Below are 15766 nucleotides of genomic sequence, written 5' to 3' on the forward strand. Positions count from 1 at the left end.
AACACTGTATATACACACATAATATGACATTTGAAATGTGTTTATTATTTTGGAACTTCTAGATTTGTGACCTGTTGCCACGAGAAAAGGGCAACCAATGAAGAACGAACACATTGTAAATACAACCCATATTTGTTGATTTATTTCCCCTTTTGTACTTTAACTATTTGCACATCTTTACAACACTGTATACGTATACACATAAAATTATATTTGAAATGTCTTTATTCTTTTGGAACTTCTGTGAGTGTGATGTTTACTGTTCATTTTTATTGTGTATTTCACTTTAGCTTATTATCTACTTCACTCGCTTTGGCACGCCAATAAAGCCCTTGAATTGAATTGAGCGAGAGAGAGAGAAAATCACAACACAGGCAGATAGACAGCAACAGACACGAAGCGGGGATTTGAGATAGGACCAAATAGACTGAAGAGGGAGTTGGCGATTGAAAAAGTGAGAGAGATAGGGTCAATACACCGGGCGAAACGGGGACATTGATTTGAGGAATTTTGCGTCAAAATCGGTTAGAATAACTCTCTGTGTTCCCTGAGTGACGGGAAGGGAGATAACACACACACACACACACACACCGTCCGGAGTCCGAAAATGGAGGGCATGGCATATGGAGCTGGGAAGGCTGGAGGTGCTTTCAACCCTATAACGTTCTTCCAGCAGCCACACACCATCCTCCGGATCCTCTCTTGGGTGAGTACCGTTACAGTTATATCGCCTATACCGTTACAATAGCTACGTGCTGCTCATTTCAGGCTAATAACGGCGGCGGTCCCGAACGACGGTCGTTTGTTATGTATGTGTGTTTGACTCAAAATGTGCGCCTCTCGCTGGCTGCCTCCCCGTTTCTCAATTCTCACTTTCCCACCAGTGCGTGCATGTGTACTTTAAGCATAACAGACATGTCGTGTTAGCAACACTGTCCAAATATGTTGTAGTCTAGTTGAAACCTGAAACATGGTCAATGTTTTGGGGATGCAAGCAACACGGCGCACGACCTGACGCAGGTGGCCTACGATTTTGAAGCGGTTGTATCTATTGAACCTAGAGAAATGCAGCCATAAGTACCGTGCCCACGTGTTTTGTTGTAGTGTGTGCTTTGCCCCCTGTTCGATCTGTTAAATCCGAGGGAGCGTCCCAATTGGCACCCTATTCTCTATACAGTGCACTACTTTTGACCTGGGAAATAGGGTGACAACTGTAAATCAACTACAATTCGTTTTTTCGTTATTCATAAGAATTTGAGAAATTAACTATTTTGGCTATGCATAAAGAATACATGCCTGGGCCTCTCCAGTGGCTCAGCAGTCTCACTGCATCCCAGTCTGAGACATCACTGCAGCCCAGGTTCGATCCCAGGCTTTGTCCCAGCCAGCCGTGACCGGGAGACCCATGAGGCGGTGCACAATTGGCAGAGCGTCCTCTGGGTTAGGGAAGGGTTTGGCTGGACAGGATTTCCTTGTCGGATCGTGCTCTAGCGACTCCTTGTGGCAGGCTTGGTGCCTGCAAGCTGACTCGGTCGCCAACTGTTTCCTCTGACACATTGGTGTGGGTTAAGTTAGCAATGTGGCTTGTAAGGGTTGTGTTTCGGAGGACGCATAGCTCTCCTGGGTCCATATGGGAGTTGCAGCGATGGGACAAGACTGTAACTACCAACTGGGGTAAAAAAGTACCAAAAATATACAAAGATTCATGCCTTTCTATTCCTTACTAAATTAACTTGCAACTAGTCCACATATATTCCACATATAGTCTACATATTGTTTATTTATAGTGATCCAGTGGGCCTATAGAACAAGCAATAAACTGTCTGGCGTAGCAGCCTTCACAGGGGGTGTGGGTGTGTTTTCAGAGGGTTATACATACCATTGAATGGTCACCTATAGACCACAACAATGACAGAATAAGAAGTTTCACTGATAATAAATACCCCTTTAGGAACGGACGGACGGACGGACGAGGAGAGCGACAGACAGAAGGACAGACAGAGACAGATGGGCAGAAAGACAGATCGACAGACAGACCGAGAGAGACTCAATGCCATGTAGTCTACTCATCCATTTCATACCAATTCAGAACAGAAATAACATAACTCATCCACTCCCTGTAGTTTATGTGATGGATAACCATAGAAATATAATCTATAGAAGGGACCTTACCATTCAAGGAAATTATGGTATAATGGGTGGTAGATTGTATTTCTATGGCATAACAGTGTTGAGGTCGCAGCTCAATGAATAGACTCTGATTAGAGATGGCATGTTGTGGGAAGGGAAGTGTGTGTGTGTGTGTGTGTGTTTACGTGTACGCGCACACATTTTTCACATTCACCATTAGTACAACTGTGTCACTTCCTGTTTTCACTTCGTGGATTATAATAATTTCCTGTGTAGACATCTGCAGCTCTGCCTCCAGGCGTGACCTCAGAGAAACACCTTGGTTACTGTACCTATGGTAACAGCAGCAATTAGGACTAAACATATAAAGGTGTCAGTTGTTTTCATGTTTTCCCTCTTTCTTATTCTTTCTCTCGATTCTCTCTCTTCCTTTATTCTCTTTCTCCTTATTCTCTATCTATCGCGCTCTCTCTCTCTCCTTATTCTGTCTGTCTCTACCTCTCCCTCTCCACCTCCCTGGCTGGTGTTGAGTTACAGTATATACAGGTTAAGTAGCAATAACGTTGCAGAGTCACACATAGGTAGCAGAGAGAGAAAGGGAGGGAGGGAGAGAAAGGGAGGGAGGGAGAGAAAGGGAGGGAGGGAGAGAAAGGGACAGCTCTCATCTAACATCTTTCTTTCTTGTTCTCTCTTGTTTTCTTCCTCTCTCCTCCTGTAAAGTCATATGGACTACGCCTGTATATTAGCAGTATAGTACCTATATGTTCAGTAGTGGAGGCTTTGGTAGTGGAGGCAACAGTGTAGAAATATCATTTCTAGAAGGGGCTTGGAACCTCTTGAATGGGCAGGAATCAGGATTCTATGTTCGGGGGCCTGTCAGTACCAATGTGCCCCACATTCTGACACCATACTGCTAACCACATTAGGCTTAATGACTAGAGGTCAGAGTACTGTACACTCACTCACACACTGTCACACACACAGGCAGGCATGCTAATGCAGACACATACGCACACAGGCTCACAAGCACACACAAATATAAATGATTCTGGCAAATCTAATGCCTACTTTCAAAATGTCCCATCGGATTGTCACAAGATCAGGACCCCACGTGGTGGCCTGCACAATGCCTGCTTTGATTTTGGCCTGGGGCCTTGAGATGAGAAGGCTACAGGACAGGGCCTTGGAGAAAACACATTTACCTACTAGAGGGAGAGAGAAAGAGAGAGGGGGTAGAGAGCGAGAGGAGAACGGAGGGAGGGAAAGAGAAAGGGAGGGAGGGAGAGAGAACATTCCATGTGATGCCAAATACAATTCTGACCCAAGACCTTTTCTAACCTAATCAGCTACTAAGTGTGAGTCCCAAATGGCACCCTATTCCCTAAATAGCATAGGGCAATGATTAAAAGTAGTGTACTATATAGGGAATAGGATGCCATTTAATTTGCCTGTTGATCTGAAATGCAGTGGTGTGTGTGTGTGTGTGTGTGTGTGTGTGTGTGTGTGTGTGTGTGTGTGTGTGTGTGGGATGTTGATTCCCAAAGTGTGTGTGTGTGTGTGTGTGTGTGTGTGTGTGTGTGTGTCAGAGATCACTAAGTCCCAAGGGGGATGTTGATTCCCAAAGCATTGTGGGGTTTTACTGGGGGAAACACAGGGGGTTTAAATATAGAGAGTAAAAGGTCCAATTAAGATGAAGGGAACTCCCCTATATACACCGCTCAAAAAATAAAGGGAACACTAAAATAACACATCCTAGATCTGAATGAATGAAATATTCTTATTAAATACTTTTTCTTTACATAGTTGAATGTGCTGACAACAAAATCACACAAATTATCAATGGAAATCAAATTTATCAACCCATGGAGGTCTGGATTTGGAGTCACACTCAACATTAAAGTGGAAAACCACACTACAGGCTGATCCAACTTTGATGTAATGTCCTTAAAACAAGTCAAAATGAGGCTCAGTAGTGTGTGTGTGGCCTTCACGTGCCTGTATGACCTCCCTACAACGCCTGGGCATGCTCCTGATGAGGTGGTGGATGGTCTCCTGAGGGATCTCCTCCCAGACCTGGACTAAAGCATCCGCCAACTCCTGGACAGTCTGTGGTGCAACGTGGCGTTGGTGGATGGAGCGAGACATGATGTCCCAGATGTGCTCAATTGGATTCAGGTCTGGGGAACGGGCGGGCCAGTCCATAGCATCAATGCCTTCCTCTTGCAGGAACTGCTGACACACTCCAGCCACATGAGGTCTAGCATTGTCTTGCATTAGGAGGAACCCAGGGCCAACCGCACCAGCATATGGTCTCGCAAGGGGTCTGAGGAGCTCATCTCGGCACCTAATGGCAGTCAGGCTACCTCTGGCGAGCACATGGAGGGCTGTGCGGCCCCCCAAAGAAATGCCATCCCACACCATGACTGACCCACCGCCAAACCGGTCATGCTGGAGGATGTTACAGGCAGCAGAACGTTCTCCACGGCGTCTCCAGCCTGTCACGTCTGTCACGTGCTCAGTGTGAACCTGGTTTCATCTGTCAAGAGCACAGGGTGCCAGTGGTAAATTTGCCAATCTTGGTGTTCTCTGGCAAATGCCAAACGTCCTGCACGGTGTTGGGCTGTAGTAAGCACAACCCCACCTGTGGACGTCGGGCCCTCATACCACCCTCATGGAGTCTGTTTCTGACCGTTTGAGCAGACACATGCACATTTGTGGCCTGCTGGAGGTCATTTTGCAGGGCTCTGGCAGTGCTCCTCCTGCTCCTCCTTGCACAAAGGCGGAGGTAGCGGTCCTGCTTCTGGATTGTTGCTCTCCTACGGCCTCCTCCACGTCTCCTGAAGTACTGGCCTGTCTCCTGGTAGCGCCTCCATGCTCAGGACACTACGCTGACAGACACAGCAAACCTTCTTGCCATAGCTCGCATTGATGTGCCATCCTGGATGAGCTGCATATTACCTGAGCCTCTTGTGTGGGTTGTAGACTCCGTCTCATGCTACCACTAGAGTGAAAGCACCGCCAGCATTCAAAAGTGACCAAAACATCAGCCAGGAAGCATAGGAACTGAGAAACGGTCTGTGGTCACCAGCTGCAGAACCACTCCTTTATTGGGGGTGTCTTGCTAATTGCCTATAATTTCAACCTGTTCTCTATTCCATTTGCACAACAGCATGTGAAATTTATTGTCAATCAGTGTTGCTTCCTAAGTGGACAGTTTGATTTCACAGAAGTGTGATTGACTTGGAGTTACGTTGTGTTGTTTAAGTGTTCCCTTTATTTTTTAGAGCAGTGTATATACTCACACACACACTCTGATTTGAGTCTTCATGTGGAACGATATGCTTCCTTTCAGCTCCAATGGCAGGTGTAATATTCAAATAAGGCATCAGAAACCATTCTACCAAAAAGGTATGCATGAACGCCTTTCATGTGTGTATGTTTGGTCTATTTTGACATTAGAATGATAGACAAGGATTGGAATGAGGTTTGTGTGTGTGTGTGTGTGTGTGCTTCCTTTCTCAAGAGGAGCAAGGGGAGATGAGAGATCAGTAGCATCCATCCCTCCCTCTAGCCATCCCTCTCTATCTCTCTCTTTCTTCACAGATCACTTCAATTAGATGAGTGCTAAAGAGGGACCAGTGCTCAAGATGGAAGAAAATAAAGGCACCCAGAACAGGAAAGGGGAGATTGACACCTTTTCTCTCAGTGGTTGAGATAGATAGGTCCTTTTCTCTCAGTGGTTTAGATAGATAGGTCCTTTTCTCTCAGTGGTTTAGATAGATAGGACCTTTTCTCTCAGTGGTTGAGATAGATAGGACCTTTTCTCCCAGTGGTTTAGATAGATAGATAGATAGATAGATAGATAGATAGATAGATAGATAGATAGATAGATAGGTCCTTTTCTCCCAGTGGTTTAGATAGATAGATAGATAGATAGATAGATAGATAGATAGATAGATAGATAGATAGGACCTTTTCTCCCAGTGGTTTAGATAGATAGATAGATAGGACCTTTTCTCCCAGTGGTTTAGATAGATAGATAGGACCTTTTCTCCCAGTGGTTTAGATAGATAGATAGATAGATAGATAGGACCTTTTCTCCCAGTGGTTTAGATAGATAGATAGATAGGACCTTTTCTCCCAGTGGTTTAGATAGATAGATAGATAGGACCTTTTCTCCCAGTGGTTTAGATAGATAGATAGATAGGACCTTTTCTCCCAGTGGTTTAGATAGATAGATAGATAGGACCTTTTCTCCCAGTGGTTTAGATAGATAGATAGATAGGACCTTTTCTCCCAGTGGTTTAGATAGATAGATAGATAGGACCTTTTCTCCCAGTGGTTTAGATAGATAGATAGATAGGACCTTTTCTCCCAGTGGTTTAGATAGATAGATAGATAGGACCTTTTCTCCCAGTGGTTTAGATAGATAGGACCTTTTCTCCCAGTGGTTTAGATAGATAGATAGATAGATAGATAGATAGGACCTTTTCTCCCAGTGGTTTAGATAGATAGATAGATAGATAGATAGAAAGATAGATAGATAGATAGATAGATAGGACCTTTTCTCCCTTTTCTCCCAGTGGTTTAGATAGATAGATAGATAGATAGGACCTTTTCTCCCAGTGGTTTAGATAGATAGATAGATAGATAGATAGGACCTTTTCTCCCAGTGGTTTAGATAGATAGATAGATAGATAGATAGGACCTTTTCTCCCAGTGGTTTAGATAGATAGATAGATAGATAGATAGGACCTTTTCTCCCAGTGGTTTAGATAGATAGATAGATAGATAGATAGGACCTTTTCTCCCAGTGGTTTAGATAGATAGATAGGACCTTTTCTCCCAGTGGTTTAGATAGATAGATAGGACCTTTTCTCCCAGTGGTTTTTAGATAGATAGATAGGACCTTTTCTCCCAGTGGTTTAGATAGATGATAGATTAGTAGATAGTTTAGATAGATAGATAGATAGATAGGACCTTTTCTCTCCCAGTGGTTTAGATAGATAGGACCTTTTCTCCCAGTGGTTTAGATAGATAGATAGATTAGATAGATAGATAGATAGATAGATAGGACCTTTTCTCCCAGTGGTTTTAGATAGATAGATAGATAGATAGGACCTTTTCTCCCAGTGGTTTAGATAGATTAGATAGATAGATAGGACCTTTTCTCCCAGTGGTTTAGATAGATAGATAGATAGATAGGACCTTTTCTCCCAGTGGTTTAGATAGATAGATAGATAGATAGGACCTTTTCTCCCAGTGGTTTAGATAGATAGATAGATAGATAGATAGGACCTTTTCTCCCAGTGGTTTAGATAGATAGATAGATAGATAGATAGATAGATAGATAGATAGATAGATAGATAGATAGATAGATAGGACCTTTTCTCCCAGTGGTTTAGATAGATAGATAGATAGATAGATAGATAGATAGGACCTTTTCTCCCAGTGGTTTAGATAGATAGATAGATAGATAGGACCTTTTCTCCCAGTGGTTTAGATAGATAGATAGATAGATAGGACCTTTTCTCCCAGTGGTTTAGATAGATAGATAGATAGATAGGACCTTTTCTCCCAGTGGTTTAGATAGATAGATAGATAGATAGATAGATAGGACCTTTTCTCCCAGTGGTTTAGATAGATAGATAGGACCTTTTCTCCCAGTGGTTTAGATAGATAGATAGATAGGACCTTTTCTCCCAGTGGTTTAGATAGATAGATAGATAGATAGATAGATAGGACCTTTTCTCCCAGTGGTATAGATAGATAGATAGATAGATAGGACCTTTTCTCCCAGTGGTTTAGATAGATAGATAGGACCTTTTCTCCCAGTGGTTTAGATAGATAGATAGATAGGACCTTTTCTCCCAGTGGTTTAGATAGATAGATAGATAGATAGGACCTTTTCTCCCAGTGGTTTAGATAGATAGATAGATAGATAGATAGATAGATAGATAGGACCTTTTCTCCCAGTGGTTTAGATAGATAGATAGATAGATAGGACCTTTTCTCCCAGTGGTTTAGATAGATAGATAGATAGGACCTTTTCTCCCAGTGGTTTAGATAGATAGATAGATAGGACCTTTTCTCCCAGTGGTTTAGATAGATAGATAGATAGGACCTTTTGCTAAAATAACAGCCTCTAGATGCTTCCCATAGCCTCTAATGAGTGTCTGGATTCTGGATGAAGGTATTTTGGACCATTCCTCCTTACAAAACATCTCCAGTTCAGTTAGGTTTGATGGTTGCCGAGAATGGACAGCCCGCTTCAAATCATCCCACAGATTCTCAATGATATTCAGGTCTGGGGACTGGGTTGGCCATTCCAGAACATTGTACTTGTTCCTCTGCATAAATGCCCGGGTAGATTTTGAGCAGTGTTTTGAGTCGTTGTCTTGTCGAAATATCCAGCCCTGGCGTAACTTCAACTTTGTGACTGATTCTAGAATCTGCTGATATTGAGTGGAATCCATGAGACCCTCAACTTGAACAAGATTCCCAGTACCGGCACTGGCCACACAGCCCCACAGCATGATGGAACCACCACCAAATTTGACTGTGGGTAGCAAGTGTTTTTCTTGGAACGCTGTGTTCTTTTGCCGCCAGGCATAACGTCCCTTTTATGACCAAATAACTCAGTCTTTGTTTCATCAGTCCACAGCATCTTATTCCAAAATGAAGCTGGCTTGTCCAAATGTGCGTTTGCATTCCTCAAGCGACTCTGTTTGTGGCGTGTTGGCAGAAAAGGCTTCTTCCGCATCACTCTCCCATACCGCTTCTCCTTGTGCAAAGTGCTCTGGATTGTTGAACGATACACAGTGACACCATCTGCAGCAAGATGATGTTGTAGGTCTTTGGAGGTGGTCTGTGGGCTGTTTTGGACCGTTCTCACCATCCTTTGCCTCTCTGATATTTTACTTGGCCTGCCACTTCTGGCCTTAACAAGAACTGTGCCTGTGGTCTTCCATTTCCTCACTATGTTCCTCACAGTGGACACTGACAGCTTAAATCTCTGCGATAGCTTTTTGTAGCCATAATGTTAAACCATAATGTTGAACAGTCTTTGTTTTCAGGTCCTTTGAGAGTTGTTTTGAGGCCCCCATGTTGCCACTCTTCAGAGGAGAGTCAAAGAGAACAACAATGTGCAACTGGCCTTAAATACCTTTTCTCATGATTGGATGCACTTGTCTATGAAGGTCAAGGCTTAATGAGCTCACCAAACCAATTGGCCTTAAATACCTTTTCTCATGATTGGATGCACTTGTCTATGAAGGTCAAGGCTTAATGAGCTCACCAAACCAATTGGCCTTAAATACCTTTTCTCATGATTGGATGCACTTGTCTATGAAGGTCAAGGCTTAATGAGCTCACCAAACCAATTGGCCTTAAATACCTTTTCTCATGATTGGATGCACTTGTCTATGAAGGTCAAGGCTTAATGAGCTCACCAAACCAATTGGCCTTAAATACCTTTTCTCATGATTGGATGCACTTGTCTATGAAGGTCAAGGCTTAATGAGCTCACCAAACCAATTGGCCTTAAATACCTTTTCTCATGATTGGATGCACTTGTCTATGAAGGTCAAGGCTTAATGAGCTCACCAAACCAATTGGCCTTAAATACCTTTTCTCATGATTGGATGCACTTGTCTATGAAGGTCAAGGCTTAATGAGCTCACCAAACCAACTGGCCTTAAATACCTTTTCTCATGATTGGATGCACTTGTCTATGAAGGTCAAGGCTTAATGAGCTCACCAAACCAACTGGCCTTAAATACCTTTTCTCATGATTGGATGCACTTGTCTATGAAGGTCAAGGCTTAATGAGCTCACCAAACCAATTGGCCTTAAATACCTTTTCTCATGATTGGATGCACTTGTCTATGAAGGTCAAGGCTTAATGAGCTCACCAAACCAATTGTGTGTTCCAATTAATCCGTGCTAAGTAGTTACAGGTATTCAAACCAACAGAATGACGAGGGTGCCCACATTTTTGCATAGCCTATTATTCACATCTGATTTAATTTCATACAACCTAATATTGCTACACTAAAACTCTTTGTCTGGACAATACCCCAGTACTCGGCTTTTATTAGAAAATGAATGGCATGCCACTGTGATCATTTTCTGTGACGACAAAGAAAATTATTATGCAGCCTCAGAGGGGTGCCCAAACGTTTTCATACGACTGTATATTCTGCCAGTGTTTATACTGTAGTGAAGTACTGTAGGTATATTCTACCAGTGTTTATACTGTAGTGAAGTACTGTAGGTATATTCTGTCAGTGTTTATACTGTAGTGAAGTACTGTAGGTATATTCTGTCAGTGTTTATTCTGTAGTGAAGTACTGTAGGTATATTCTGTCAGTGTTTATACTGTAGTGAAGTACTGTAGGTACATTCTGGCAGTGTTTATAATGTAGTGTAGTACTGTAGGTATATTCTGTCAGTGTTTATACTGTAGTACTGTAGGTATATTCTGCCAGTATTTGTACTGTAGGGCAGTACTGTAGAAATATTCTCTGTGTGTTTCAGTAGAGATATCAATCAAATGTATTTATAAAGCCCTTCGTACATCAGCTGATGTCACAAAGTGATGTACATAAACCCATCCTAAAACCCCAAACAGCAAGCAATGCAGATGTAGAAGCATGGTGGCTAGGAAAAACTCCCTAGAAAGGCCAGAACCTAGGAAGAAACCTAGAGAGGAACCAGGCTATGAGGGGTGGCCAGTCCTCTTCTGGCTGTGCCAGGTGGAGATTATAACAGAACATGGCCAAGATGTTCAAATGTTCATAAATGACCAGCAGGGTCAAATAATAATAATCACAGTGGTTGTAGAGGGTGCAACAGGTCAACACCTCAGGAGTAAATGTCCGTTGGCTTTTCATAGCCAATCATTAAGAGTATCTCTACCACTCCTGCTGTCTCTAGAGAGTTGAAAACAGCCGGTCTGGGACAGGTAGCACGTCCGGTGAACAGGTCAGGGTTCCATAGCCGCAGGCAGAACAGTTGCAACTGGAGCAGCAGCACGGCCAGGTGGACTGGGGATATTAAGGCCATATCATCAGGCCAGGTAGTCCTGAGGCATGGTCCTAGGGCTAGTGTGTGTATAGTAGGAATAGACTATTATCTTGGTGTGTATGGCTGACACTCAACACACTTCTTTCTGATCCTTCCCTCCTCCCCTTTCCTAATCTCTCCCTCCCATCTTCCCTCTCTCCCTCCTATCCTTCTCTCTTTACAGTTTTTCTCTATTGTGATCTTTGGTTCTATAGCCAACGAGGGTTACGTGAACCGACCGGACGAGGCCCAGGAGTTCTGTATTTTCAACAGGTGACACACACACACACACACAAACACTGTAGTAGTTACTGCTCCTCTTTTATGACTCTATCTGATCTCTTTGAAATTCCATATGTGCATCTCATCTGTTATGGCTGTTATTGCTTGTGTTGTTGCCCTACACATTTCCCCATTGGGACAATACAGATATTGATTGATTGATTGACAGGAACCAGAATGCGTGTAACTATGGACTGTTCATGGGAACCTTGGCCTTTCTCTGCTGTCTGGTCTTCCTGGCCCTGGATGTCTACTTCCCACAGATCAGCTCTGTCAAGGACCGCAAGAAGGCTGTACTGGCAGACGTAGGGGTTTCAGGTGAGTGGAAAGGGGGAGCAAGGAAGAGAGAGGGAGGAGATGTATGGAGAGGGAGTAAAGGGAAATTAGCGAGAGGTTGGATGGAAAGAGGGGAGAGAGGGGATGGATGTGTATGGAGAGAGGGGAGAGATGTATGTAGAGGGAGAGGATGGAGAGATGTGTGTAGAGGGAGAGGATGGAGAGATGTGTGTAGAGGGAGAGGATGGAGAGATGTGTGTAGAGGGAGAGGATGGAGAGATGTGTGTAGAGGAAGAGGATGGAGAGATGTGTGTAGAGGGAGAGGATGGAGAGATGTGTGTAGAGAGATGGAGAGATGTGTGTAGAGAGATGGAGAGATGTGTGTAGAGGGAGTGGATGGAGAGATGTATGTAGAGGGAGAGGAGGGAGAGGTGTGTAGAGGGAGAGGAGGGAGAGGTGTGTAGAGGGAGTGGATGGAGAGAGGAGGAAGAGGAGGGAGGTGTGTAGAGGGAGAGGAGGGAGAGGTGTGTAGAGGGAGAGGAGGGAGAGGTGTGTAGAGGGAGAGGAGGGAGAGGTGTGTAGAGAGAGAGGAGGGAGAAGTGTGTAGAGAGATGGAGAGATGTGTGTAGAGGGAGTGGATGGAGAGATGTATGTAGAGGGAGTGGATGGAGAGATGTATGTAGAGGGAGAGGAGGGAGAGGTGTGTAGAGAGAGAGGAGGGAGAAGTGTGTAGAGAGATGGAGAGAGGTGTGTAAAGAGATGGAGAGAGGTGTGTAAAGAGATGGAGAGAGGTGTGTAAAGAGATGGAGAGAGGTGTGTAAAGAGATGGAGAGAGGTGTGTAGAGAGATGGAGAGAGGTGTGTAGAGAGATGGAGAGAGGTGTGTAGAGAGATGGAGAGAGGTGTGTAGAGAGATGGAGAGAGGTGTGTAGAGAGATGGAGAGAGGTGTGTAGAGAGAGAGGGAGAGGTGTGTAGAGGGGGGGTGTGTAGAGAGATGGAGAGATGTGTGTAAAGAGATGGAGAGATGTGTGTAAAGAGATGGAGAGATGTGTGTAAAGAGATGGAGAGGTGTGTAGAGAGATGGAGAGAGGTGTGTAGAGGATGGAGAGATGTGTGTGGAGAGAGGTGGTAGAGGATGGAGAGATGTGTGTAGAGGGAGAGGATGGAGAGATGTGTGTAGAGATGGAGAGGATGGAGAGATGTGTGTAGAGGTGGAGAGGATGGAGAGATGTATGTAGAGAGAGAGGTGTGTAGAGAGATGGAGAGATGTGGTGAGTGGAGAGATGGAGATGAGATGTGTGTAGAGGGAGAGGAGAGAGATGGAGATGGAGAGTGTGTAAAGAGATGGAGAGATGTGTGTAAGGGAGAGATGGAGAGATGTGTGTAGAGGGAGAGGATGGATGGGGAGGAGGGAGAGATGTGTGTGGAGTGGGGAGAGAGATGGAGAGATGTGTGTAGAGGATGGAGATGTGTGTAGAGGGAGGATGGAGAGATGTGTGTAGAGAGGAGAGGATGGAGAGATGTGTGTGGAGAGATGTGGAGAGGATGGAGAGATGTGTGTAGAGGGAGAGGATGGAGAGATGTGTGTAGAGGGCGAGGATGGAGAGATGTGTGTAGAGGGAGAGGATGGAGAGATGTGTGTAGAGGGCGAGGATGGAGAGATGTGTGTAGAGGGCGATGATGGAGAGATGTGTGTAGAGGGCGAGGATGGAGAGATGTGTGTAGAGGGCGAGGATGGAGAGATGTGTGTAGAGGGAGAGGATGGAGAGATGAGTGTAGAGAGATGGAGAGATGTGTGTAGAGGGAGAGGATGGAGAGATGTATGTAGAGGGAGAGATGTGTAGAGAGATGGAGTGTGGTGTGTAGAGAGATGGAGAGAGGTGTGTAAAGAGATGGAGAGATGTGTGTAGAGGGAGAGGATGGAGAGATGTGTGTAGAGAGATGGAGAGAGGTGTGTAGAGAGATGGAGAGAGGTGTGTAGAGGGAGAGGATGGATGGGGAGAGAGGGGAGAGATGTGTAGAGAGGGAGAAGAGAGATGTGGAAGAGGGTGGGTAATGTCTGTGTCCCAACTGCTCATTTAATGAGAAGGAGCTTAACAACAGAAAACAGAAAACAACAGAAAACAGAAAACAAAATGATCTTCAGTGGTTTTCAACTACTGGTTGTCTATTGTTGCTGCTCACTTCCTGTCATGGGAGAGGGAGAGAAAGACACATCCATTACTTTAGTTCTAGTGAGCTAACATGTAAGATTCAATGTGACCTTTCTAACTTCTGTTTTCTCCCTCCTTTCCTTCCTTTCTGCTCCCTCTCTCCCTTTCATCCCTCCCTCCCCTCTCTCACCCTGTCCCTCTACCTCCCTCTTTCCCTTTCATCCTTCTCCCTCTCCCTCTCCCTCTCTCCCTTTCATCCCTCCCTCCCCTCTCTCACCCTGTCCCTCTACCTCCCTCTTTCCCTTTCATCCTTCTCCCTCTCCCTCTCTCCCTTTCGTCCCTCCCTCTCCCTCTCTCCCTTTCATCCCTCCCTCCCCTCTCTCACCCTGTCCCTCTACCTCCCTCTTTCCCTTTCATCCTTCTCCCTCTCCCTCTCCCTCTCTCCCTTTCATCCCTCCCTCCCCTCTCTCACCCTGTCCCTCTACCTCCCTCTTTCCCTTTCATCCCTCTCCCTTTCGTCCCTCCCTCTCCCTCTCTCCCTTTCATCCCTCCCTCTCCCTCTCTCACCCTGTCCCTCTACCTCCCTCTTTCCCTTTCATCCTTCTCCCTCTCCCTCTCTCCCTTTCATCCCTCCCTCCCCTCTCTCACCCTGTCCCTCTACCTCCCTCTTTCCCTTTCATCCCTCTCCCTTTCGTCCCTCCCTCTCCCTCTCTCCCTTTCATCTCTCCCTCTCTCACCCTGTCCCTCTACCTCCCTCTCTCCCTTTCATCCCTCCCTCTCCCTCTCTCACCCTGTCCCTCTACCTCCCTCTTTCCCTTTCATCCTTCTCCCTCTTTCCCTTTCATCCTTCTCCCTCTCTTCCTCTCTCTCCCTTCCATCCTCCTCCCCTTCTCTCGCTCTCTCTCTCCCTCCTTTCATCCCCTCTCCCTTCCTTTCCTCGCTCTCTCCCTCCTCCTTTTCATCCCTCTCCCTCTCTTTTCTCTCTCGCTTTCTCTCTCACACTCACACACTATATATATATATATATATATATATATAATCTCCCTGCAGCATTCTGGTCCTTCATGTGGTTCGTGGGGTTCTGTTTCCTGACCAACCAATGGCAGGTGGCGAAGCAGGAGGACAACCCCCTGAGGGAGGGAGGGGATGCTGCTCGTGCTGCTATCACCTTCGCCTTCTTCTCTATATTCACCTGGGTACGGTACACTACTCCTTTATAACACTATCACCTTCTTCTCTATATTCACCTGGGTACGGTACACTACTCCTTTATAACACTATCACCTTCTTCTCTATATTCACCTGGGTACGGTACACTACTCCTTTATAACACTATCACCTTCTTCTCTATATTCACCTGGGTACGGTACACTACTCCTTTATAACACTATCACCTTCTTCTCTATATTCACCTGGGTACGGTACACTTTACTCCTTTATAACACTGTCACCTTCTTCTCTATATTCACCTGGGTACGGTACACTTTACTCCTTTATAACACTATCACCTTCTTCTCTATATTCACCTGGGTACGGTACACTTTACTCCTTTATAACACTATCACCTTCTTCTCTATATTCACCTGGGTACGGTACACTACTCCTTTATAACACTATCACCTTCTTCTCTATATTCACCTGGGTACGGTACACTTTACTCCTTTATAACACTATCACCTTCTTCTCTATATTCACCTGGGTACGGTACACTACTCCTTTATAAAACTATCACCTTCTTCTCTATATTCACCTGGGTACGGTACACTTGACTCCTTTATAACACTATCACCTTCTTCTCTATATTCACCTGGGTACGGTACACTTTACTCCTTTATAAAACTATCACCTTCTTCTCTATA

General features: G+C 44.9%; 1 protein-coding gene across 1 annotated transcript in view; it reads left to right on the plus strand.

Annotated features, from left to right (window-relative positions):
• Positions 1 to 328: 328 nt before the first annotated feature.
• LOC124003171 (synaptogyrin-1-like) overlaps positions 329 to 15766 on the plus strand; it is a 22079-nt gene continuing 6641 nt past the window's right edge. Inside the window, 4 exon segments of the mRNA XM_046311242.1 lie at positions 329 to 706; positions 11381 to 11469; positions 11648 to 11796; positions 14958 to 15103. Coding sequence (XP_046167198.1) covers positions 608 to 706; positions 11381 to 11469; positions 11648 to 11796; positions 14958 to 15103 — 483 coding nt within the window. The 5' untranslated portion in view covers positions 329 to 607.

Source organism: Oncorhynchus gorbuscha, linkage group LG18 (assembly GCF_021184085.1).
Source record: "Oncorhynchus gorbuscha isolate QuinsamMale2020 ecotype Even-year linkage group LG18, OgorEven_v1.0, whole genome shotgun sequence".
NCBI lineage: Eukaryota > Metazoa > Chordata > Actinopteri > Salmoniformes > Salmonidae > Oncorhynchus > Oncorhynchus gorbuscha.